Below are 27,783 nucleotides of genomic sequence, written 5' to 3' on the forward strand. Positions count from 1 at the left end.
AGTACAGAATTGTTTCCTCAATGTCATAGCTTTCAAAAAGATTTCTAAGCAAGTTTCTCTTTCATGTCAAGTAAGGGTATGCATGGAAATGCCTACTAAAATCTCAGGAGCCAGTGGCTGCTGTTTAGGTTTTGGTGCTTGCCTAGCTTGTCTCTCCCCATGACTAGCAAAATGGGGGGGGAAAGTTAACATGAAGGACAACTTATATAAAATCAAGCTTTTGTTGACACAGAATTTGGAAAAAATTGAATCCCATTTGCTTTTTTTTTTTTTTAGGCTTTGTACCTATAGCCCTGTGTGTCATTTGGCTCTGGGATAACTTAAGGAATATAGAAAACACATTTTAGCTCTTTAGATGGAACTACCTTTAAGACAATGAGAAGTTGCTGCTTCCATGACGCCATTGCTTCTTTGCCATTCCTGCCAGATCATCTTAGCTTTTGCTCTGAATAAATAACACAGGCCTTTCCTCTGCCTTCACTTTGATGCCACACCTCCATCCAGCACTCTTAATCCTGACCTGGACTCTGACCATGTTGGGACTACTATTCTGTTCCCCAGATGAAGGTTTTGTTATATCTCAAGACTTGCCCCTGCCTAGCTTTTAGCTTTGAACACATTTTTAGTGACTCTTACCACCTCATTTAAACATCCAGGGGTCTCCTGTTCAACAAATGTGATCAATTTTCCAAAGTTAATGGATCTCACATTTCCTTCTTTCTAGGAACCCTTTACACATTGATTTGTCAGTCACCAAAACATGGTGAAGATGCTTCTAGAGTGCAAATTCAATACATGTGGAGCACCTGTCATGCCTATGGGTCCTCACCACTGCCTCATTTGGAGTTAGGAAGCTACTGAGCCTGAAGTGATATTTTCCAATAAATGCTTTGTTGCTTTTCTTTCAAAAGTCATCAGAAGCATGCACAACCATGAAAGTTACCAATTTATTATAAAAAAATGGTAGCAATGCAGAATACAGCAAGATTTTGTGCTCATACACACGCACATAGTGGACATTCCAAACAATGTGGACATTTAAGAAGGGGAATAAGGAGTGGGAAAGGCAAACAAACAATAGCATTAACCAAAATGCCACCAGAACACAGGAAAGCTGTTTAAAAGGTTAAAAATTGGGTATCAGTACTGTCATCTTAATATTGCTTTCATTATTGAACAAGCTTGACTCTTACAGAAGTTTAAAAAAACCACCAGAAAAACCAAGACATGGCTGCTGCGGCACTGTCATACAGCCAAACCATCACACGCAGTATCTGCATACTTGATAGCAGCATTTTCCCCCACAGAATCATGTAAAAAACTACATGGAAGGAAACAAAGCAAAAATATTATGGCAGTTATCAACTGGTATTCAAACAACCATATGATTAAATTACTGTTAAGATAAACACATAGGGGTCATTCATCTACTTTCTTTAAACTTATTCAAAACTGCTCAAATGAAAGTCACCAACTCAAGGGTCAAGCTTTGCATGTATTTTTTGGCTGATGGGGATTTTCCAGTTCACAGCTTACTGCATGCTTAGAACAAAGAGGGTCAATTATAAATCCTTCTACACAATAAAGTAGGTAGACACAGGAAAATAGAAGTTTACTACCTGTAAACACACAAATATACAAGCTTTTGCTCCTTAAGTGACTGCAGCTCCACAATGCATTATCTTCTGTATCTTCCTCTTTCTCCTCGGTCTCTGTCCCTATCGCATATCCTCTCTCTCTCCCTCTCCCTCCCCCGATCCCGATCCCTGTCTCTTCTGGTATCTCGGGGTCGATCCCGCTCACGATCCCGCTCTCGTTCTCGTGGTCTGCTTCTTCGGCCACTGACAACTGCTTGTGTCCGGCGTAGAAAGTCATCTACCCTCATGTCATAGTCATGCTATGGGAAACAGAACAATTTTATGTATCACTTAATTGAGAAGCCATAAAACCTTTTACATCAGACTTGGGACTAGAAGCACTTTAGGAGCCTGAAGGTTTCACATAGCTAAGGCTATGAATGGCTACGATTCACTATAGCTGTCTCCAGGATCAGAGGTGGAATGCCTCTAGAATAACAGTTGCTGGGTAACAGCAGTGAAGGGGAATTATCACCCTCACATCCTGCTTACGGGCTTCCCATAGGCATCTGGTTGGCCAGTATGGGAAACAGGATGCTGGACTACAGAGACCTTTGATCTGTTCCTGCAGGGCTCTTATGTTTATATGGCCTGATAAGTCTCAACACACCAACAGAAAAATACATTCATTATTCTAATCTTAAGAAAATTTGAAACAAATTCTGAACGAGGGCCAGTGTGGTATAGTGGTTAGGAGCGTTGGACTGGGACCTGGGAGATCAGGGTTCAAATCATCACTCTGGCATGAAGCTCACTGGGTGACCTCAGGCCAGTTACTGTCTCTCAACCTAACCTACCTCACAGGGTGGCTGTGAGGATAAAATTGGGAGGGAGAGGACCATATTTGTACACCATATCGAGCTTCTTGGAAGAAAGGTGGGGTATAAATGTAATAAAATTAATGAATGACAAGGGGGTTTGTGTCCAACAGACAAGCACTTCCAAGTATCTAGATTCAACACACCTCTAGAGCAGTTTCTCGTTTGAAAGGCATCTATTAACTCATTCCACATACAATAGTTCTTGCAAGCCTTTCAAGTGCAATCTAGCTTCAACAATTAGGAACCACCACCCCATCCAAATTTGATGACTAGAAGAAATCTCTCAAATGGTAGGTCCACCTTTCCTCATGCTAGTGCGTACTGTTAAGATCCTGAATGGTCTGAATCTCTCACATTCCTTCCCATCCCTCATATCTTGTAGCAAAATCCTGTTCTGCATGGTGGCCCCATGCTTTGGAATGCTTTGACTGAGGAGAACCCTCCTGGACAACCCTCTGCCTTCTTCTGGCATCAGGGACTCTTTATATTCATATTAGGCGGGTAGGTTTATAAATAGCCAGCCAAATAAAAAAAAAGTTCACTATAATCATAGCCTTGAGATTCTAGCGGTTGAAGTTTATTGTAATATATTTGTCGAGGGTGGTAATGTGTTTTTATGATTCTTTGTGAATCACAGAATACAACATGCTGTAAATATACAAAATGCAACTTAATTTTTAAAAAAACAAATAAAATGGAACAAGACTCGCAGCAACCGGTATCATTTGGTTTTGGTTGTTTAAAATACATATACATCTAAAACTGCTGCAACACAGGAAATACAGGGCTACTGAACTCAAGAATGCAGCTCAGTGGTAAAGCATCTGCTTTACATGAAGAAACTCCCAGATTCAGCCCTGGGCATCTCCAGGTAGAGCTGGTAGGGACCCCAGTCTAAAATCCTGGAGAGCTGCTACTAGTTTATGTAGACAATACTGAGCTAAATGGACCACTGGTCTGACTCAGCAGTAGGCTGCTTTCCATATCCCTTCGACAGCCCTTCTGATTGATCTCAAAGACTGAGACTGCCCGTAAAGGATGAAGCAATCACTTCAGTACGTGAAGGTTAAGTCCATACCCTACACAAATTGTGCCACACCAAGCACAGATTGTTATTTCCAACAGGGATAACGAAAACAGACCCCTACAACTCAAACTCTTACACGAAGACATGTAAAAGGACTGCTGATGGGCAAGAGCATTGCTTCAAAAATAAAATCAACACAGAGGTTTGCTCTTCAATCTCATATGCCTCTAAGTGTATCTACGTTCCAGTCTTTATTTAGGCACAAATGTCAGCTTTAAAATATGCTCTTTGCAAGCTGGGATAGAGCATGCTTTGGAAGTTTCAGTGACCATAGAAGCCTAATGCACATATAAGGTCTCTCCACAGCATAAGATCTGATCACTATCCTTATCTGGTACAGTGTCAGCCCTTCGGGGCATACTTACCACTCGCTTATCCCTATATCGTGCATCGTGTGGTATGGGATGGTGCCCTGAGTAAGGAGGATGAGCTTGTGGAGGAGGAGCGTGGTGCTGGTAATAAGGGTGATGGGGCGGCTGTTCCATGCCTGGGTAAGGAGGCTGAAAAGAAACAGTGGTTGGTTATTCTCTTGATTTCCCCCGCTAAGAATACATCAGTGTCAATGAAGTGCAATTCACCATTTGAAGGAAATTGTATTAAATGGCTTCAAAGATTCAACAGCACTTTGAGGATGGTACATCAGAATAGTTTTTAGAGTGATTAAAACTAGTCCAAATTGTACACTTAAACCCACATTTTTACAACTAGAGACAGGAAGAGGCTGTAGTGATTTACAGTGTTATCTGTATAGGTACACACACACACTGCCCACACATAACTCTTCACACTGAAGAGACCACCATACCTTGTGGAGAATTAAACTGGTAGTGAGGATATTCATTGTGCAACTGGGGGCCATGTTCTACAAGGTAAAATAAAAGGCTGCCAGAATGCTAGGCAGAATGTGGTGAGGATTGTAGCACTACCAAAAACTCACCCCACTGTTACAGCTCAAATCAGTATGCATAAATGTGCTTTAAACTGATTGCAAAAACTTACATGGGATGATGAATCTGTACAGAATTAATGGGTTAACAGGATCTTAACCGCCATATGCTTAGGGGGTTGTTGTGGACCCAGCAGCTGTTTAAGTATTTCTTTTCGCAAATCTGAACCACTTCATGCACTACGTCCTCAGCGATTATATGGTCAGGTGTCCTGTGGCGTTTCATTTCCCCCTCCATTTTTTTAAGAGAAATTGTTAAACTTGCTAAGGCTGCAATCGTAACCCCAGTTATCTGGGAGTAAGCCCTATTGGATTCAACAGGACTTACTGCTGAGGAGACATGGTGAGGATTATGCTGCACGCACCAGGAATCCAATTTACCTCTATTGAAGTGAAACTAACACACAACTAAGCTTACTGAAGCTGATTTTATCCTCAGTAACTTCTAATAGTGAAAACACTAGCATTACATCTGAATCACAGATTCCATATTTCTGCTCTTTCCCACCAGAGTTTATTTACCAAAGGTGTTTTTTATATGCAGCAGACAGAGTCTTTGTTCAATGGACTTAGAGCATTACTGTGCACTCATGTCCTGCTTTTGGGGTTTCCCCATCGGCATCTGTTGGCCACTATGAGAACAGAATGCTGGACTAGATGGGACTTTGGTCTGATTCAGTAGGGTTCATCTGATGTTTTTAGATACTTAAGGAAGCTTTTAAAAATATGAAACATAACCATGTCATCATTACTCTAATGACTGCATCCTACCAAGTTTATTAATTGAAGCCTCTATGCCAGGAATGTGTTCTCATATCAGCTGTCTGAACCAGGTCTCTCATAGCTCAGCCCTTTTACATCTGTACATTTACAAGTTAGGAGATGTGTGGTGATGCTCTCCACAACAAGATTCAATGGAGGATTAAAGTTACAGCAAAACTAGGCAGCATTTTAATAAAACAGAGGAATAGTTACCTGTTACAACCTATCTTTGATAATGCAGTAGTTGTAAACAATGTCAAAAGTAAAAGGTGTCCAAAATACAAACCATTCCTTGCCAGGGTGGTGGTGGTCCCATGTTGTGGAATTCTCTCACGTAATCATTGTAGGACTAGAAAGTAAACATGCACAGGAAACGTCAAAAACACAGGCAATGTGGAAACCATAACAGCTACAACACATGAAAGGTCATTGACTTACCCCATTTAAAAAGACATCTCTCCGGACTCCTGAAAATCGTCTGTTGGGAATAAGATTTTTGAAATTAAATGCCAATGTGAAGTTAGCATAACATAAAAATAAATATTAAACATCTCTTACCTGTCTACATCTTGGTATCTGGGATCCTTTAAATATCCTGTTTAAAATCAAGCAGCATTATTTATCATATTTACTACTATATGACAATATATAAACAGACATTAGCATCTTTTCCTAAAGTGCCTGCCTTGACCAAGACCCATAAGGAAACATCATTCTGCTGTTCCCAGTGGTGGTTTCAGCAATTCACATTACATTTTTTAAAAAAGTATTGGGTGTTTCTTAATAGCAGAATAGACCAGACTCCAGTAAATATGTAGCTATTGGTCAAAATTTTAAGTTTGGGCTTTTTAACTTGATGTCAAGATTTAATCTATACATCAACAAAAGCCCAATGTACCCTACCTGGGTGGATTAGAGACACCTACATATTCAGTCACATAATATAAGTAGAGAAAATTTTAATGGTTTTGTCTCTGTTCCAAGCTAGGTTCCCCTCTGTCTTTCCAAGAAGCAGGGCACCTTGATCCCACACACATCCCATTTAATTCTCATGTTCAAACTTAGTTTAAATCAGAGCCCTGAAGACTCCCATGAATCCTTAAAGCTTTATTTTAACCTTCACATTCCATATGAATTCAAGATTGTTAATACACAAATCTGGACATTTGTGCACATGTATTTGCATAATGAAATATTAACCTGGTCTTTGGTGAAACTCAGGGGGATAATCAATCCTTGGTTTCTTTCTGCTGTTATGAATATCATAATCCTCTGGTCGACGCCTACATAAATTAGACAATAATTAAACAATTGTTTGGAGCAAATTTAAAGAAAACACCTTTAGAAGGAACAGGAAGTGCCCCACGATTACTTTCTCTGAGGTTTTTGAAGTCTTACATAACTGCATTGAGAGATACATATATGGCATTTTATAGATGCGAAGAACTTGGATTCTTAACATGGAACTTGATCCAACCATAGCTCTTAATTCCAAACTATGCATATTTCTTTGGAAGTCCCATTGAGCTCTTATAGGGCTTACTCACAATTACAACTGTAACTTGTGCAATTGCTATACTGAAGCTTATCCTACAAGAACAGAGCCAATTTGGATGCAGTTATCTTACAAACGTGTATAGAACTTCCAGATGAATGGCTTTAATTGGATCAACATCATTTGGACCCACCTTCCTGTCCCTCTTACACACGAAGATTACTAGCTACAGAGCAAATAATCTGTACATTATGGCATATTTTTATATTCTTGGGATTGGATCCAACTGAATTTTCAAAATTAATGTTACTAGTTGAAATTGCGTGTTGTTTTTTTAAATGGTACTTTCCAGTTGCTACTCTGGGTTTGTTCTTTCCTCACCATCAACAGGTCATTGAATGCCCCCTCCAAATGTACCATCAAAATCGCTTGTTTCTACAAAAGGGAAGCAATAATACAGATCACAGGCAATTATCCCTCCTCCCCAACTATTATTAAAATCCATTGTATTACCATGTTAAAAGCAAATATCATAATTTTGAGCAAATAAAGCAACTGTATGTACAGCAAAAATAGATTTAGTAAATAAGAGCTGGTGTAAAGAATAAACATACCGCTTTCTTGTAGTTTGAGTGTGCACTTACGACCGGTAAAATATATGATAGTAACAGTTCATATAGTAGTCCAACTACTGACTTTAAGCTGAAAGCCACATACATAAATGGAGGCCCTGGCAGGCTTGAGAAGGTGTGATGGTGTTATAATGTATAGTTTGCAGTCCATTGCAAAACCTTCACTTGTAAATACTTTATTGCACTGGAAACCTCTTAGGCTTAACTTCAAAAGCCATCGGTGTTCAGTCCTCTTATGCCCAAAGAAAGGGGGATGCTGCCAGGATTTCCTCCTACCTACAGGTTACAGTGTCCTTTTTTTAAGAGCAAGGATATGGGGACTCGATGGGTATCTGTACCTACCACAGGACATTTCCCCAAACAGGAAACTATAACCAAAAAGGTTTCAGCCCAAACTACACAGTCTTTAGCAGAAAAGCTTTATATTTATCAGAAAGCAAAGTAGCTACACAGGGGTCAGGGAAACGTGATGGACAGAAGGGCTTATACCAGTCCTTTGCAAAGACTTCTCCAATTCTGTAACAAGATATACCCCTTCTTTTCTGGGGAATGTTGGTAAGTTCATAGAGCAGTGATCAATAACCATGGCGATCCTCTAAAACCACTTTTAAGTCCACAGGTGCTGCCAGCATCTGGAAAGGTTGTGTATACAGACACAGCAACAGCCATTCTTTTTGGGTTGTTGCCGGGTCTCCAAGGGCCACTTCCTCCCCCTTTGGAGAGAACCTACGGCTTCCAGAAGCTCAGCAAGATGTGAGAGAATATTTGGTAATGGGCTTAACCACAGCACGGTGATACAATTTGAAACAGTCCCAAACACGCTCTTCTTGAACAGCAAAATAATATAAATATTTTATCCTCAAAATGAGGTGGTCATCTTCTGCAAAATTATAAGTGATCCTGATAAAAGTCCCATATTTGACAAGGTTTATCCAGAGATATACCTGAAAGAAAAGGCTTTTACAAGATATTAACACATTTTGGAACACACAGACTTGCTCTTCCTCCACCTAGCCTCCGCAAGATAAATCCGCTTACCTACACGAACAGATCTGCATAATCTGACCAAAAATCTAGTCTAAGCTAGATTTACAAGACTGTATTTTCTGCATAAGCAAAAGGTCCCCATTTTTCCTCTTGAAAGTGACAAACTGGGGGAGGGGGGGACAGTGAAATCCTCAATGAAGCCACAAACCCGTCCATGCAGCTTGATGTGAGGATTTTCTCTCTTCTTGATTGCAGGGAAAGCTTTTTGATGAATCACATTCCTCCATCATGTTATTCTGACACATGTGCCTATTATCAGTCCAAAGAACGTTTCTAACCTTCCCACATCTCGGAGTGGCTCTCGACGGGATGGCCGTCCTCTTGACCGGGGTTGAGAGTGCATTCTTCTCTTGTGCCGCATTTTATGAATGACTTGATACAAGTCAATACTTTCATCAGGAGGGAATAGGAGACAAAGCTGGGTTCCGCATTCAAGCTCAATTTCCTGGAACAGTTAAATGCTGGTTTTACAAGATGAAGTCAGAACGCATCCAAATATCCTGAAGTCAAATTTTTCAGCCAATCGGATATAAGAAAGTTAACGCTTAATGACTTTAATGCTTTCTAAAAGAACATAATATTAGACACACCTGTAATAAAAAAAATGAGCTTACTAGTAGAGAAATTTCTAGAAAAATATTACAGATTAAAGGGAAAGAGTTGTATCACCTACCTTATCCAACACGTGCAGTTCAGAATACACAGAACAAAAGTTCATCGGCACACATAAATAGATTAGGTAGATTTGTGTTCGCTAATTTTAGGACACCTGTTGCCCATGATGCAACAAGGAGGGTGTAGCTTTATTTTGTTAATTAATAAGCATTATATTTGTAGCATGTCAAATACTGTTACAGGTTTCTTTTTTAAAAGCACACTGAGATTGTAAATATTGATCCATGGTGAAATAAGTCATCAGTTTATGCGGGCTGTTCTCTTAGCAGGAAAACATCTCTATATCAATCCACAGTTCCAACATAACTGTTGTTAGCAGTTGAAAATTTACCACTTCCCTCTCCACCTCCATTGCTTATGGGAGAATAAGTCCTTATTTTTCTCACACAATGAGCCCATCTCACTAAAGAATTGAGAACGGTGGGAATTACAGCTCACCTTGGTTCAAGGCTTCTTGGCAGAAAGCAACCTAACAAGTGATTTTTGTAAAGAAAGGGCCAACTTCAAGATGCTTTAGCAGAAGATCTTTTTTCTAAGAAATGATTAATGATAATTAGTCTAGGATCTCTTTGCGCTTGGATTAGTGGTAGCTAACTTTCAAATGTTGACAGCTATCCCACAAAATAACATTAGAACAAATTGATTCTGAAAATTTACCCACTGAACACACTGAAGATAATTAAGAGTAATGAAGACGGCTGACAAACCTGTCCATCACGTCCAATCTTTACTGGCTTATGCTCATTCCAAGGATTGGTCAGGTGAGCAGATTTCGTGAATGGCAATTCACGCCTAAACATATAAGTGATATGTCATACAGTCTGTGTATTTGGTACTTAAATCTCACACAAGGATGCTTCTACAGATACTGTAACTGAAATGAATTTACAAAAAGACAGGATAATGAGCATTCTGAATCAGTGAAGGATCAGGGCCGGTTCTAAAGGATGCCCAGGTGGGGCACTGGCCCGACGGCCACTGGAGCTACAGGGGGGCCCTCAGCCACCCCTCCACTCCCCTTTCGCGATCCACGGGCCCCCCATGGCCACTTACCTGTCTGCTGTCTTTTACCATTGCCCTTCACGAAGATGAGGGCCATGGTTTCCCTAAGGTACCGAAGCCCTTGCCGCCCTCTTAGTTGATGGCAGAGATGCGTGTGCGTAGCACGCACACGTGCCATCAACAAAGATGGCAGTGGAGGCATCATCCCCTTAGGGAAACCGCAGCTCTCATGTTCATTAAGGGCAATGGTAAAAGACAGCAGACAGGTAGGTGGGCAATGGTAAAAGACAGCAGACAGGTAGGTGGGCAGTGGTAAAAGACAGCAGACAGGTAGGTGGGGGGCCGCATGCGTGCACATGCGTGCACACACACGCCGGGGCCCAGGGCAAGCTGATGCCCAAGGGCCCCGGCATTCCTAGAGCCAGCCCTGTGAAGGATACAGATATTATTGAAGCACAGCTTGGAAGACAAATCTGATTGGGCTTATAATGTTCACCTTAATATGAAACATACCTAGCATGCTGCTCTGACTTTCTACAATGTGCATAAGCTCAATGTGCATAAGAATGTAGTCGTCCAGCACTACTAACTCACAGTAATATTGCTGGAAAGATTACATTATCCACAGCTCCTTGCATCTGGTAGACAACAAAGGTAAACACAAAGAGAGAAGGGGCTTGGACAGAAGGTAGGCACGCAGCTGTGGATACCCAAGGGGTGCTGAGGGAGGGATCAGATCCTGCTATGTTCACACAGGAGCATGACAGGGTCTGAAATAGGCTTGGATTTGGGATAGAAAGACTTAAGCTATTTTCACAGTTTGGGAAGCAGTATTTTTTTTTTAAAAAAAACAACACCCTGAATTTCAAGCCTGACTTGAGGGAACTCGCACTTCACTACTCTGAAGACAAACGGAGCTTGACATCCATAACTGAATATGCAGTATTGTTTCATGATACAGTTAAATATGATTATTTTCTGTGACATAGCAAGCTAATGCAAAACACTGAAAAGATTAACATCAGCAGTGGAATTGGGGGGCAGGAAGAACATACTCCTTGAATTTGCAGCTCAGTCTCCAATCTTCCTCATCTAAGCTGCTCCAGCTTCCTACACTACCAACCTGAAAACCCACATCTCAGAGTCACATTTCTGACACAGCCTCACACTGCAGAGAAGGAAGTGTGCATCGGCTCCCTCTTCCCATCCTGCTGATTATGGAAAGCTCTATGTAGCTGCCTCTGACTTTAATGCTTCAACTCCAAGCATCAGAGGCAGCTACGTAGATCAATAGGGGGAGAACAGGATGCCAAGAATTTACCACCCAAGGAGTTGTTTGTTAAAAACAAAATCTGTGAAGTAAGGCAAAGGTAAAAAAATGGAGGAAACAAATAATCCCTAATTCTGATTTGGCATAAGATATACACTGCCATCCACAGCAGGGCAGAAACAGTTTGGAGAGTCCTTCCACCAACACCAAAGATATTCATTTCTAGACTGTACAAATTGGTGGTAAGACTGAAGAGGTTCTTTTAAAGTCTTAATAGTTATATTACTGCCCATGTATGACCCATTCTTACTTTCTACAAACACAGCTTCCAGAATTATTTCTCTAATACCATATTTGAACACAAATAACTACTTGCTACTAAATATCATTTATGATGGGGGGGAACAGCATTTCTAGTCTTAGACGATAGGGAGCTGGAGGTGGCCAGGTCTCAGGAACAAAACTAAATACTCCAAAACAGTATTTTCACATTTATATCAATTTTACCTGCATATCCAATCTATCTTAAACACGCCTCCAAGCATTTTTGCATTCATTCCTGCAGGCAGCACCCAGTGTATGGGAGATCCTCCATGATGGGATTCAGAAGCCAGTCTTGCAAATCCTGCAAGAACCGTTAACAGTGTAATGAGGCAACAAAACCCAATTAACTTTGGGCTAACATTGATGAAAGTGTTCCTCTTATTTACCTTGGAATTTTCCACTCTCTCTCACAGAAAATATCAAGATAACACTCCTTGCTGATCTGAAGGCAGCATTGAGCTTTTTCTCATTGACTGGGAGGGTTGACCAGACACCCTAAAGAGACATGAACAAGTTCAAAATCTATGAAACCAAAACTGTCCAGTAAAGGGACCAGGGAGACCTTGCACTTAGCTCAGTTGCAGAATACATGCTTTACACGCACAAGGTCTCGGGTTCAATCCCTGTAATCTCCAGTTAAAAGATCTGGAAGCAGGCCTCAGAAAGATCTCTGACTGAGGTATTAGAGACCCAGTGCCACTGACAGTAATCAGCAAGTGTAATTAGCAGTGACTAAGACAGCCTCATCTGTTCCAACACAAACTTGGGGAAGAGCAGAGAAATCATCATCCATTATGTTCAAAGCACCAAGAAAAGTTTTACCACTTTAAAACCAAATTGTGAAGCTCCCCCTTCTTCCTAGAGACATGCAGCATACTCAAAGTAACAGAAATAAGATACAGCTGCTGAGAAGCTGGCTAACTCTGCTTTTTTTGTGACAGGGCCTAAGAACTAATTAAAGGGTTGATAATTAAATTCCACATTCTGCAATGCGAGCCTTAACTTCACAATGAAAATACTATCTAAGTGCAATCTGGCATACCTTAGCTTTGGCAAGTGAGACGTTTTCATGGTTGTTACTTTTGATAAGAAAAAATCTTGCATCTTGGAGAATATATTTAAGTTTGCTAGTTTGGTCTAGGAGAAAAAAAAGAAGAAATTATTGTTTTATTGACAATTCCTTCCCCCCTCCAAAGTAAACACACAACACATATTTGTAACCTTTGTCAGACAAGCCCTATTACTACTGTCCTTCACTTCAAAGGGGCTTATTGGTTTCCCGCATAAATTCCAGTTTCATACACAGAAGCTATATGGTCAAGTCTTGAGGAATTGTGTCCCAAGGCTGCAATCCAATACACACTTACCTGGGAGTAAGTCCCATTGAATCCAATGGAGCTTACTTCTGAGTAGACATGTACTGGAGTGCAGCCTAAGGCAGTAGCTCAATACCACCTATTTCAGACTTGAAATCTGTTTCATAGCATGCAATGCCAAGCTTTCAAAAAGCAAAATAAGCTATTTCAAGTAAAAGCCAATGCAACATTAGTAATGTTCCGATGTGTTTCCTAGTTTACTGGAGTTCTTGAATAAATGTAACTTTCAAAGAACACAATTTCATTACTTCGTTTGCCAGTTAAGCAACTATATATATATATATATATATAGCAATTATAAGGACACATGCAAGAAGTCATTTTGTATGCAATACAATTTGCTCAATCGGCTTGGTTTCACTATGCATCGGAACATTACCACATTTGATGCAAGTTAACAAAGACCGACACAACGGCTTGCAATGGGAGCATGCATTAAAAAATTCGAATTTAAATTATACCTTTTTGGACAGCACGAACGGAAGATGATAATTTCTCATGCTTCTTTTCTGAACCTGTGTTTAGCCAAAATACATTTGTTCAGATTGAGCCTTAATAGAGATACGATACAAATTCTACAGCCTTTTCACATACAATTTTCATTCATGACAAATTATTCTTCCTGACGCGCACCCACACACACACAAAGAATGCTGCTCAATGTGCACGAGGGTTTGTTTTGGAGTTTTGGGTTGGTTCATTTTTTGTTTGTTTTTGGTGGACCAGTTTTCTGCTCATAAAACTAGTCAATGAATCATCATCTTCCAAGTTTTAAAAAGTGAAAATTCCATTTAAGCAACAAAATAGCATTAACATAACAAGAAAGCCTACTTCCCCAAATTATTCACACAGAACATGCCGAAATACCAATTTTCACTATTTAGCTACATGTCTATGGCCCACTATTTATTCTGGAAAATGCAATTCAAGGGTTTTGCTACAGATCACATCAGTAAGGTAAGTAGTAATGAAATAATACCTGCATATGACTCTGATGCAGAGCTTCCACTTCTATCAAAAACAATCGGAGAGATGCCTCTAGCTCTTTTCCTTGCCTTCTTTTTCTCATCTAAGACCATCAAAACAAGCAATAGCAGTACTTTTAAGGTCCACACCAAAAACTGTATCAGGAATCATTTCAGGAAGTTCAATACAATTCACAATAGCTAAATACATATTTGGCTCTTAGTTTAAAACTACCATCTCATTAAACTTTCATTCTTTGGTCAGGATCCAAAGACTGGTGGAATTAGTTCCCAGAGCTCAAAGGGTTTTTAGACTTGTTTTGAACAGCAACATTCCACATCACATGGAAAGCTGCTTTTGAAGTAACACAGACATTTCAAAAGCAGTTTGTGATATGGTATGGTGAGTGTGTGCATAGAGGAGTGTAAGGTGTTCACAAAGTCAGGAATTCTACTATACTGTAACAAACATCCTGTTGGAGCCTCAGCAGGTCTCTGGACCACAGCCTTTATGCAACTATCATTAACATTCTTACGTATAAACACAGTAAACAGCTCCCACTAAAGCTTAATTTACACGTTACCACTTAGGGATGCTTGCCTTTTCTGCACAACATGGATTACAAACCCCTTCTGTAATTTCTGAATAGTACAATCCCATGAGAAGTGCCCTATCTGTGCCACAGACTCCCAAGGAGGTGCAGTGCTGATATGGGAGCTTCCCACGTTATTCATACGTTACTGAATGGCACAGGATCTAGACATGGGATATGGCAACTATATCACATTGACAACATGGTTTCTATCATGAGGTTTGTGAAATGGAACTGCCCCTATCATGAGACTCTGGAACAGCAGGGACACAGTAAAAAAAAAAAAAAAAAGGAGCAAGGCAGGTTGGGTAGAGATACATGAGAACATTAGTATATAAATTGGCAGAAAAGAATTTCACTTGAAGTCTGAAATTCAGCTAAACCTCAGCTGCTTGCTCCCATTTTTTCATTCCAGTGTTTTCCCAGAATCTGCCAACTAGCCTTGTTTATTGCTAGAAACCACCAACTTCTCCTCAGTTATAACATAGTCTCGTTACACAAAATTTCAGTTCTGGAGAAAGAGTCATTTCAAAAATGCACCTCATCTACCATTACGAACATTGGTACATGTAAATGTCCCAGATCAAGCATAAGTAGAACCTGACCTACACACTGGTTTGGTTTTATTTCATGAAAGAGGATCCTAAAAGGGAAAAAGTCAGGTGTTGGCAACGTAAGTAAAATATACCACCACTGCATTCTTCTTACATTTCCACTTTCATTCCTTAAAGTCTTCGGCCAGGAGACCTGGCACAATGAAGGAAACTGCTCAGTGTGACACTAATGAACGCAAAAACCTAGGAAGAACCCTGCTGGATCAGACCAAGGACCCATCCAGTCCAGCATCCTATTCCCACAGCGGCCAACAAGACAGATACCCATGGGAAACCCACAGGACAAAAATGAAGACTTTGTTACTGTGCTGTCCATATTGGTGGTACTCTTCTGACACTGGGCAATCGCACCAAAGCCAATCTTCTGCAGTACAGTTTAGAAATAAATAGTGAATATGACAGACCCAGAACAGAAAGAAATTATATCCACTACCTGATATATCTGAGCCTGAACCAGATCTGACTGACCCATCAGTAAAGGATGCAGATTCAGAATCAGAATCGCTAGCTTCACTTCGTGTGTCATAATCATTTCCCTCCTTCTGATCCCTCTCATCTTGATCATAATCCTCTTCGTCGTCATCTCCATCTTCTTCCACTTCTTCCTCTTCCTCCCCATCATCATCGTCCTCCTCCTCTTCTTCCTCTTCCTCCATTCCCTCCTCCTCCTCACTGTTTCCTGGGTCAGAGGATCCACTGCTACCTGTTTCACGATCTGAACCATACTCCTCAGAATTCACGTCTTCTTTTGAGGAGTGACTGGACCTACTCGGCTGTTGGTCCACATCATGCCTTAGCCTCTGTTTAAATAAAAATAAAATAAACGTCTTACATACCAGGATGAACAAAGACTTCCAAGCATGTGCCTGAAAGAACTGTGCATTTAACATGACTGCAAAAAGCTGTTGCTTACCCCAGACGTATCTGGAGTGGAAGACTTCGCCCTTCTATCAGCATCTCTTTTCCTCAGGCACGCCTTTTCAGGCTGCCCTTTATAGGTGTCTCTTGAGCTACTGCTTGTCATACGTGTCTTTCTGTCACTTTCTGGACGCTTGCTCCTGTCAGACCTTTGATATTCCTCATTCTTGTATTCCAATACTGGTTTTCCTTTTGTGCTCACTATTCTCTTATTGTTGCTAATGGATGAACTTGGAGGTTTGGGTAGCAACTGCCTTGAGGAATGCACAGAAGGTTTCTGTTTTTTGCTCTCAGCTGTCTCCATCCTTTCACTTTTCCTTTTGGATCCTGAAATATTTAAAAAACCACCAACACATTTTGAAATAAACATTTTATGGTAACATGACTGCATTAACAAAATGCTGTTAAAGCTCTCTTCAGAAAATAAGTTGAGCAAACTTTCCTCATATTTAGCATGAGACAAAGCACTTAGTCATTAGCTTTACAGTCTGACACCCAGGATGTTGCAGATGTTAACTAAACATTCAATTGCCTCATGGAAAATCCTAGTATTTCTGACAATTTAAAGATGAGAAAACTGATGTATGATGGTTGGAATGATTTAAAGGCCAAACCACAACTTAGGACAGTCCTCAACCCCGGTATCACTCCAGATGCTGTTAAGACTCCCAACTCCCATTGGGCCCAGCCAACGGTCAGGAGCAATGGGAGTTGCAGTCCAACAACATCTGGGGTGGGGTGGCACCACGTTGTAGAAGGATGATTTAGAATTTCAACTTTGCTTCTCCCTTGTTTCTCAAGAGGGAGACAGCTTCCTAGGCATTTGTATATCAAAAGAAACAAGATTATATGATTAAGAAAAACAAGATCACAGTTTATTATATTTGACTAGCAAGGACAGCAGTTACTTTTTAAAGTGTACTGTTTTATATGGCATGCCATATCCCATAAATAAAAAACATGAAGATATGAAAACTGCAATCAAGGCGGCTATGCAGCATAAATGGGGCATATTGATATTTTACTCAAAACAGCTCAAGGGAGCAGAGGGATAAGGATAGTTCAAAGGGAATTTGTGATGTAGAGGAAAGAACTGTTAGGAAAAAGGGAGAAGTCCCAGTAAGCATGCATAACTTTATGCACCCTGGCAAGCGCTCTCAAGCTTGTTGCCAGATTTCCACTATCAGATCTAGTTTCCTAGCTCTTCAAAGGGACACCCAACTAGCGAAGTAGCATACCCTTTTTCTCACTTTTATCTTGCTCACTATCAGGGTTATACAGCTCATCGTCATGATCAGGTGCATCAGTCAATATATCGTCCAGGACATTTAGTTCACCATCTGGAAACAAAACACATGGCAGGAAATAACATTTAGAAGTGCTACATCATTAGCTCTTACAGTGGTATAGAATGTAAAGATGGCTTAAGTCAGGGGTCACCAGTCTTTTTGGACCAGCGGGCACATTTCAAATTTTGAGCGAGTACTGAAGGTGCCAGTCACAAAATGGCTCCCATGAGGACGTGGCATGACATAACATTAGGGAGTAGTCACTGCTAATTCTACCCCCCCAACCTCATGTTTACCATGGAAGTCAGCTACCTCCTGCTGACATTGTGGATATACAGATGTTTCAGGCACAAGAATCCTCTTGCCCCCAATGACAATCCTAATCCAAGGCCTGTGCTTCCACCCTATAACCCACTTCAGTGCGACTACGTGCCATTAAACACAAAGAGACTTGCTTCTGAAGTAAACATGTGTACCAAGCCTTTTTGCAAAGTTTTCACAGTTTGCATCTACCATTTGGGGAGGGGATTCTTTAACATCCACTCACACTTAATTGTGTAGTAGTAGTATTTGCAGAAAATAACTTCTAGGGAGTACCAGATATCAGATTAATCCACCATAGGAAAGATGCATCCTGGTTGATAGGAAAAAAGGAAGGACACACTACAGAGATTCTAAGGACTACTAGAAAATAAGACAGACCCAGGGAAACTGCACTCAAGGGGAGAGGAAAACAGCAGCCCTTTAGGACCTCAGGAATGCCTGGTGTAACAACTGACTTATCGGAGCATTGGCTTCACTCACTGGCTAAAAACACAGACAGGCGGGAGCAGCCAGGGTCACTCATTTCACAGAAACTGCTTAGAAAGGCACACTTTGCTTCATAACTTTCTTTCTAGGAGGGCTATAGACTTTTTTTAAAAAAAATGAAAGTACAGAGTCTTGGTCCTTTTGCTGGGGGCTCCAATGAAGGCCTTAGCTAGCACCATGGCGCCTATGCTGGGTTGGCGATCCCTGTTTTAAGAGGTACTGTTAAGTTATTTCAGCCCTTACATTTGCCCACTCATTTCAAGTTTTTCTAGAATTAGAGTGAAAATTGAATAGCAGTTTCTTGATCATAGAACTACCCTGGATGAATTCTAGAGAATCCCTCCTTAATAAAAGAAAGCTCACAAGACAACACACCAAAACTCCAGTAAAAATTATTCTTTTTTTTGGGGGGGGGGCTGTTAATTGAGTTGCCTTCCTCCTTTGCCTATGTCAATTTTGGTCGCTGTGGCCTTAGGGTGGGAGAATGAGCAACCCCAAGAACACATTTCCAAGGGCAAAGCAGATCAACACATGTCCAGGTCAGGATTGCTCCTGCCATAAAGTTCTTCCTACAGACAACTAGCCTGATGTCAGTTAGTATCTTCACAGAAGATGGACTTGCTCTCTTTTCCTGCTGAAGGAAATGGTAGTTCCATCTGTCTTTTAGTTTTTATAGACACAGTGCACAACTTGGCCTCTATCTTAGCTTCACCACTTTGGAAGCAGTTCAATCTAGTTTTTTGTGGGCTACTCTACAGCAAGTACCTCACTCCATTTCAAACACCATTATGCAATGGAGGCTGGACTGCAGAAAGGTGAATCCAGGATTTGGTTTGCTGTTCTCAACTCTCTTCTTCTGGCTGAAGTTAATTTTCTCTCCAATTGGTTTAGCTACTTTAACAACTTCCAGTCAGCATGCAAGCAAACTCCGCCTCTAAAGCTCCAGCTATATGGTTTTTCTTTGGAACACCTTATTTCTTTGGCTTTGCAACCGCCCAAGTGACCCTTAGGCAATGTATAAGATGTGGAACACCAACTAGTGCTAGGCTTCTTCCAACTATTTTCTAACAGACAGCTCAATAATCCAGCAAACTACCTACACAAGCTCTCAGTCCAAAAACATCATAGACGCTTTATGCTGGCATGCCTTAATATTCTTCCTTCATCCATTTTGGAGGGAAGATAAAATAAATCCCTTACTGTGATTGCAAGTATCCCTGTGACTGCGGAGAGGCTGAATTGGTGATCCATGTTCTTTTGTATTCGAAGCTTATGCAAAAATTTAATTGAACCCCTCACATTGAAAGTGCCAAGAAGATCGGATGCATTTTATATCTTTACCAATCAAAATACAGCTACTTCTCTCAGTGTAGCTAAATTATTTGCTGTAGCATGTAAAATTTAATTATTTATTTATTTGGTTTATATCCCACCCTTTCTCCCAGTAGGAGCCCAGGGTGGCAAACAAAAGCACTAAAAACACTTTAAAACATCATAAAAACAAGCTTCAAAATATATTAAGACACAACCACCATTAAAAACATATTAAAACAAAACATACTTAAGCTTTAAAAACATTTTTAGAAAGTTTAAAATATATTGTTGTTGTTATGTGCCTTCAAGTCGATTACAACTTATGGCGACCCTATGAATCAGTGACCTCCAAGAGCATCTGTCATGAACCACCCTGTTCAGATCTTGTAAGTTCAGGTCTGTGGCTTCCTTTATGGAATCAATCCATCTCGTTTGGCCTTCCTCTTTTTCTACTCTCTTCTGTTTTTCCCAGCATTATTGTCTTTTCTAGTGAATCATGTCTTCTCATTATGTGTCCAAAGTATGATAACCTCAGTTTCATCATTTTAGCTTCTAGTGAGTTCCGGTTTAATTTGTTCTAATACCCAATTATTTGTCTTTTTCGCAATCCATGGTATGTGCAAAGCTCTCCTTTGGCCACTCTATAACCGTACTTTTTGGAGTTTGTGATTTTAATTGAATTTCTATGCAGATATCTATACCTTGTTTTATCCAATGACATGTTATCTTATTCTATATTATTGTATTTATTTTATATTATGGATGTGTTGTATGATCTTTTTGAATGCTGGTCTTTGACTGTAACAATTGATTTGATCTGATATACAGCAGGGCCCTGCACTGCAGCGCTCTGCTTTGCAGCGTTCCACCGATACAGCCGTTGTCAATTGCAGAAAGGCCCCGCTCCTACGGTGCTTGTTCCACTTTTACAGTGTTTTTCAGGCATCGGGCACTATTTTAGACAATGTTAGTCAATGCGTTCCGCTTTACGGCGGATTTCACTTTGCGGCAGCAGTCCAGAACAGAACCTGCCGTACGAGCGGGGCCCTGCTGTAAATAGAAGATATACCCACTAGATCAGATCTCAATAAATGTAGGACAGTGAAAAGTTCTCCATTTAATTTTTTTCTAGAAAACACACATCACTGGACATAATGCAGGGAACAACATATCTTTCCTTCTTCCACATGTATCCAAAGATCAACTTGGCAGTAGCTGAAGACTCCTTATAGCAGACACAGCCAACTTGACCATTAAAGATTTATAAGCAGCTCCTGACAGTCATGTAGCACAAAGTGATGGTGCTGGTTTTAAATTGAAAAAACCTAGCCACTTCCAGGCCTGTCATGCTTTCTGCAGAGTCAACCGGAGAGCAGCAAAAATAAATCCTACCCCCTGCCCTTTGCCACTTTCTGCCATTTAAGCCTGTGAACATAGATCACATCCCCCTTGCATAGGAAAGCTTACCTCCGCTGCACCACTGAAACAGCAGTTGATCACAAGCTAAAAGTTAGTCAGTCATGTGATGCTGCTGCTGCAAAAAAGGCTAATATAATTTTAGGCTACATTAACAGAACCTCAATTTCAGAATTAATAGTTCTTTATTCTGTGCTAGTCAGACTTCATCTGGAATACTGTATCCAGTTTTTTAAGAAGGATGCAGGCAAATTGGAACAGAAGAGGACAACAAAGATGATCTGGAATATGGAAGACAGTCCTGTACGGAAAGGTTAAAGGAAATGGTTCTATTTAGCCTGGAGAGGAGGGGTGCGACATGATAGCATTCTTCAATTACCAGAAAAGCTATCATATAGAAGAGGATCAAAACTTGTTGTCTGCTGCCTCAGATGGAGGACAGCCTTTAGGTGAAATTCTTTTGAATAGGATTCCCCACACCCTTCAATTTGAGACCCTTCATAAGTTTGGGGAGCCGTTCTTACTACAGATATTTTAATTAAACATCTATCATTCTATATCAACAATCAACTACCAGAAATAGTACCAACGTTTTGAGGAAACTGATATGGATATTCTATGTTCCTTGTACTATTTGCTATTGTATCCACACAGTAGTTATTTCAGTAAGGGCAGATTATATGGCAGCTGGTCTTACCCAGGCCACTGGAAGTGGCCTTAGTCTCTCATATCTCCCTCAAACAGAACCAGGGAGAATGTTTCTGAGGAATAATGTTCTGTAAAGGGAGGAGCCAAACAGCAGCTGTTCTGAGCAGAGCCAATGGAAGAAGCCTATTTCTTCTCAGGGAGCCAGGTGAAATTAAAGGCTTGTAAAGATATGAGCCATGATCCCAACTTTGTGTGCATCTATATTTTACTTTTCCATTTTGAGGGGCAGACCCCCACCATGCCATATTACAAACTGCTTTTCAAACTTCCCCCAGTTTCAAAATGTTTGACATACAATACGAGAGACTGCCATTTCAGAAAAATCCAAAATCTCCTTTGCACATGTTCTCTGGATTGAGGCAATGGGATATGGTCCAATGAAAACTGACCATGTATTATCAGGTTTTATGGATTTTATTTATTTTTTTATATTGAACAAAATTTAATGGAAGCTATCTAAAGAAGAGAAATGGATGCTGTAATATATGTAAATATGAAAAGAGACACTTAAAAATGGTGAGTCCTCATTATTACAGAAAAAGCATGATGATACGATAAAGCCATAACTGGCTTTGAACAGGATTTCAGGTAGGGAAACCCGCATAGCTCTTTTTTCAACGTAATTCTTACTCTCCAATTCCCTGACCTTTTCTCTTTTTTCCAAATATCCCAAACCTTATCACAATATTCTGCAAGACAAAGCAGAAAGTTATGCAACATTGCTGCAGAGAGATGCATGATTTGTTTTGGTGACAGAACCATAGTTTCCTTTGAAAATAATCTGGATCTGGGGGTGTAAGTCTCTCTGTGTATGCAAATACAGCCATTTAAGGCAACTGTTTCTCTCTGTGGGAAACTACAACAGGAACTGGTTTCATCTCCTTGAGTGGTTTCAATTTGTTTCAACAAACTATCTGTAAACTTGTCCAAGACTGTTACTACATATAAACAAACATTATTAAAACTGATTATCTATAGTCAAATTCAAAAAAATTTCTTAAGATTCAACTTTAGTTAATCCTCCATGGCGCAGAGTGGTAAGCGGCGGTAACGCAGCCGAAGCTCTGCTCACGGCTGGAGTTCGATTCCAACAGAAGGAGGAAGTCGAATCTCTGGTAAAAGGGGTCCAGGTCCACTCAGCCTTCCATCCATCCATGGTTGGTAAAATGAGTACCCAGCATATGCTGGGGGGTAAAGAAAGGCAGGGGAAGGAACTGGCAATCCCACCCCATATACAGCAGGGCCCCGCTTATTCGGCAGGTTCCGTTCTGGACCCCTGCCATAAAGCGGAAATCGCCACAAAGTGGAACCCCATTGACTTTAATGGGGCGCGTTGCATGAAAATGCGGCAAAAATGTGGCAAAAGCGGCTTCAAAAGAGGGGAGGAAAGCCGCCGCATTAGCGGAATGCCGGTAAGCAGAGCGCCGACAAGCCGGGCCCTACTGTATACAGTCTGCCTAGTAAACGTCGCAAGATGTCACCCTAAGAGTCGGAAATGACTCGCACTACAAGTGCGGGGACACCTTTACCTTTTTAGTTAATACTGTGTAAAAAACTCCATACAAAATGGAGCTGCCTCAAAATCAGTTCCATATCTCCTTTTTTTTTGTCTAGCTCCTTTGGTTTCAATGCTTTTCTAGTGTTTTTCAATGATTTCTCAATGATACAGATGCACAAAGTAAAACTTAATCTAGACTACACTCAACTAATGGCAACTGGTGGCTGGGGGGCACAGTGCCTGGGCCTAATAGTATCCAATGGGTCTACTGAAGTCCAAAAATCTTTTAGAAAAGACTTTGTTAATTTATTAAATGTCCAAACATCATGTGGGATGCAGCTCTAGTTTTTATGTTTGTAAAAGTTTTTTTTTAATACGGACTGAAGATTTTGGGATAGAAATCAGACCAAGTACATTTTTACATCAAAATGATTTCCCCCCCTGAATATTGGTACCCTTCTTGAGAAAAGTGTATTTTTATTGGCACATTATAAAAAAAAGCTTTCTGTAGCAGATTAGCTTAAGCAGACAACTGTTATCTACTAGAGCAGTTGCCAATGCAATCAATATATTGATACTGCATACAATACCTGAGGTACATGTGAGAAAAAGCCAAAAGGTAGGACGGCTTATTACCAGATCAGGACTTTTACTTGCTATGCTTGGAGGCGCCTTCAAGTTATAAAGACATAGCAACAGAACCTGCTGGGGGGGGGGGAAGAGACCTCAAATTCCTGAAGGCCAGCATAAATTTTTAGTGGAGTGCCCAGGATATTTGCTGCCTGAGCCTCACACCCTTGTAGATCCATACTGCCTCTATATGTGGCAGGTAGATAGGAAATGCAGGCTAACATCCGTCAGTTCGCTTCGTACTTATCAATATATTTCTACATAAACCAGACTGTGTAAGATTAACCTGCAAGGTAAAATTTCCTTTAGCACACAAAATGCAGAACTGGTGCAGTCATTGCTCTGCAGCTGTTTTGCTCCCATAAAATACAAAAAGGAAGCTCTTCACAGAAACTCCCTCCCTCTGGCTTTAAAAAGATTCCTAAAGCTAACCTGTCTAGGAAGCAAACTATGAATTTAAACAGTAACATAAATAAATGTTTAAACAGTAACATAAATGATTAAGCTGTGTGGTCAAAAGATCATCATAACCTGCTGGATCAGGTGAAAGGTCCATCTTGTTCAGCATTCTGTTCACATAGTGGCTAACTAGATGCTCATGGGAAGCACACTTGTGCTCTCTCTACCTCCAATTCCCAGCAACTAATATTCAGAGGCATATTGCCTCCAACAGTGGAGGTACAACGCAACCATAATGGCTAGTAGTCACTGATATCCTGATCCTCCATGAATACGTCTAATTCTCTTTAAAGCCATCCAAGGAGTATTAGTTCACACTTCTTCTAAGATAAGTCTACGTTACCCGGTCTTCTGGATTTTTAAGCAGTTTGATTGTACCCACGTTTACTTGGAAGTCCTGTTGGACTTAGTACCATTAAAATCAACTTGTGTATGTTTAGAATTGCAGTCTTCATCTCCAACCATAGATGCCAAGCTTTCTACATTCACTTGCATACCCCATTTTCTCCTTGCCGGTTTCATCTTATTCTGTAATGCATATTGAATAAGTGTTGAACTGCATAGTAACACAGACCTAATATCCTATATGGGTAAACAAAAGCCCTCAAGCTCTCCAGAGCTGCACCTCATCCCATGACCTGGAAACAACAGACCAGCTGTTTTTGTTTTGTTTTCACATCAGAAGGAAAAACATAGGAATCTAGTCTGCATTAGCTGCACCAATAGAGAGGTCACTAGTCTGTCTCCTGCGTAAGAGCTATGTATTATATAATATAAACAGACAGCTGGTTTAACTGAGTGTGTGATCAGTAAATCAAGATACTATTTACTCAAATGTTATCTCAACCAAGAACTCATTGGGTGGCCTAGATAAACAATTATCCTCCCACCCTAAGTTTCTCATTTGCATTAGAATAGAACAGATATAAGCATTACAGAACTAACGTTTGAACACTCAAATGTTATAACTAGATTCCAAGATCACTAGTATTCACAGAATGTGAGGGAGGAGGATGAAAGCAACCATCCATACCTCTCTTGGAGACTGCTTTAAATGTAAGTTTTTATTTTAAAGTAAAATGCTACAAACAAAGATGTGGGGAAAGGAACACTTAATAAAGCCAAAAATCTGGTAACACAAAAACAAATGGTCCAACTAAAATTAGAACATTTTAAAGTCCCACTGATTTCAAAAAGAAAGCTTACATTTTTTTACTGAAACCAGAAGGATCCAGAAGCACTTAACCTCTAGCTGGACTGTGCCAATAACATTTCATCTAATGCACTAAAATCGCACCCTCGCCTCGCCGAGTTTCCCAACTTGAGTGCCCCCCACCAATCAGAGACGAGCGGGTTTTACGATGCACCCAAAAATATGCTTGGATTTGGGCTTGGTTAGGTCTGCAGCGAGAGGAAAGGCAGTCAAGGAACAGTTTTAAAACCTTCCCGAGGCTTTTAAGAAAGAACGGGAATTACTAGGGTACCTCACTCTAGCGGCGGCGGGGGTTATTCTCTTTACCGGAGCAAAGAAAGCGCTTTAAAGCCAGAACTTCCCATATCCCCAGCCAGACCCCGTTGCCATGGCAGCCAGCGGTTCTGAGAGAAGTGGGAGGGAGGAGGAGGAGGAAACATTCCGTACCTTTTTCCTCCCGGCTCTCGGCCGCCATCGTTCCCTGGCAGCCGCCACCGGTTCCCAGCCACAGACGAAGTCTTTGCGTCAGGGAAAAAACTACGCCGCTGGGTTATGGAAGGGAGAAAACGAGGAGACCGAGGCACACCGCAAGAGACCTGAGCAGAAAAAAACCCTTTAGGAGCTCCCCGACACCGACCAAAATGGAGGATGGTCCCCCGCCGGCCCCCCTCCTGTTCTTCTTCTTCTTAATCCCGCCTCCTTCCTCTTTTTCGTCCTTACTTCCTACGCGACAATTCCCACAATGCCCTACGCTGTTTACGACGACTACGTCACAGGGCGCAGCGCGAGACCTCATCGCGTACAGGGGTAGGGGAAAAAATGACGCTTCGCATCGTAGAGATAGAACAGTAGAGTTAAAAAGTATGCTGGAAATACAGATGTAATACTTCCGCGTAATGCATCTCATTTGTCCGGATAGGGAACTTCCTAGTTCATGTTGGAAGCCATTTTTTAAATTTCCGCGGAGGCGGAAGCGAGAACTGTCCATAAAAATACATGGAGAAACCCTGGTTTTAGGGTAGAAGTAACTGGGCAGCATGTGTTCCCCAACCCAAAATAAGGGCAGCAGTAAAGAATGGCGTTTCTTCCCTTTCTGAACAAGGTTTTAATTCATGCAGATTTTTTTTAGGTTTTTAGTATTTAAAAATTGCGCTGCCAATGCAAATCCAGAGCAAATTTGATTTCTTTTCGTTATCCCCGTGTAGTCTACTCATAATATTGCAGGTTAGAAGGGGCTGATTTTCCGTCATATATTCTCTTTCTTTCCAAAATTCCTCTGAGGTTGCAGCTTAAATAGCTTTTTTAGATCCTCTTCCCAGCACAAATCCAGTGCTCAATTGCATGTAGGTGCTTCACACTCTGTTGAGATTCATACAGTGATGGTGAATTTTTAAAAATTTAAAACTTAAAAGAAACAATAACATTTTTCATACTGATGAAACATTTGAAAGAACAGAAAGTCCTATCTTTACTACTATTTTGGGAGGAGGGGGAATACTCGTTGCACAAACACAGAAAAATCCTTTTACTAGAGTATATACCCCTGATCTTAGCCATAAGGCTGAGAAGCCATTCTGAATCCTCCATCGTTTTCTATGGTAGCTCTCACTTCCACTCCAGGGTAGGAAAAAAGTTTAGTAAACACGAAAATTCGGGGGGGGGGGAAGAGAGAGTCTTGAGGCTCCTTTAGTGGTGTAGTCCAGGGTCACAGGGGGAATAAAACAGCCGATATCATCATGCCGTTGTATAAATCTATGGTGCAGCCGCATTTGGAATACTCTGTACAGTTCTGGTCGCCTCATCTCAAAAAGGATATTCTAGAGTTGGAAAAGGTTCAGAAGAGGGCAACCAGAATGATCAAGGGGATGGAGCGACTCCCTTACGAGGAAAGGCTGCAGCATGTGGGGCTTTTTAGTTTAGAGAAAAGGCGGGTCAGAGGAGACATGATAGAAGTGTATAAAATTATGCATGGCATTGAGAAAGTGGATAGAGAAAAGTTCTTCTCCCTCTCTCATAATACTAGAACTCGTGGACATTCCAAGAAGCTGAATGTTGGAAGATTCAGGACAGACAAAAGGAAGTACTTCTTTACTCAGCGCATAGTTAAACTATGGAATTTGCTCCCACAAGATGCAGTAATGGCCACCAGCTTGGATGGCTTTAAAAGAAGATTAGACAAATTCATGGAGGACAGGGCTACCAATGGCTACTAGCTGTGATGGCTGTGCTCTGCCACCCTAGTCAGAGGCAGCATGCTTCTGAAAACCAGTTGCTGGAAGCCTCAGGAGGGGAGAGTGTTCTTG

The 27,783-nt window shown here is 40.9% G+C and overlaps 1 protein-coding gene across 3 annotated transcripts; it reads right to left on the reverse strand.

The window, feature by feature from the left end:
• Window positions 1-933: 933 nt before the first annotated feature.
• YTHDC1 (YTH N6-methyladenosine RNA binding protein C1) lies at window positions 934-26,232 on the reverse strand. 3 transcript variants are annotated; one of them, XM_061589252.1, is made up of 17 exons: window positions 25,928-26,232; window positions 17,415-17,504; window positions 16,160-16,491; window positions 15,680-16,046; window positions 14,054-14,143; window positions 13,536-13,589; window positions 12,741-12,835; window positions 12,085-12,193; window positions 11,882-11,999; window positions 9,810-9,894; window positions 8,706-8,872; window positions 6,454-6,536; window positions 5,812-5,848; window positions 5,692-5,731; window positions 5,540-5,602; window positions 3,911-4,045; window positions 934-1,897 (listed from the first exon to the last, which is right to left on the reverse strand). In XM_061589252.1, exons 1-17 carry the CDS (start codon window positions 25,953-25,955, stop codon window positions 1,679-1,681), a joined length of 2,112 nt encoding a protein of 703 aa, XP_061445236.1. In that variant the 5' UTR covers window positions 25,956-26,232; the 3' UTR covers window positions 934-1,678. The 3 variants fall into 3 exon arrangements, with proteins under 3 accessions (XP_061445236.1, XP_061445235.1, XP_061445237.1); XM_061589251.1 differs by having other exon boundaries at window positions 17,403-17,504; window positions 25,928-26,231; XM_061589253.1 differs by lacking the exon at window positions 13,536-13,589 and having other exon boundaries at window positions 17,403-17,504.
• Window positions 26,233-27,783: the final 1,551 nt, after the last annotated feature.

The sequence above is a fragment of the Rhineura floridana genome, chromosome 11 (assembly GCF_030035675.1).
Source record: "Rhineura floridana isolate rRhiFlo1 chromosome 11, rRhiFlo1.hap2, whole genome shotgun sequence".
Lineage (NCBI taxonomy): Eukaryota > Metazoa > Chordata > Lepidosauria > Squamata > Rhineuridae > Rhineura > Rhineura floridana.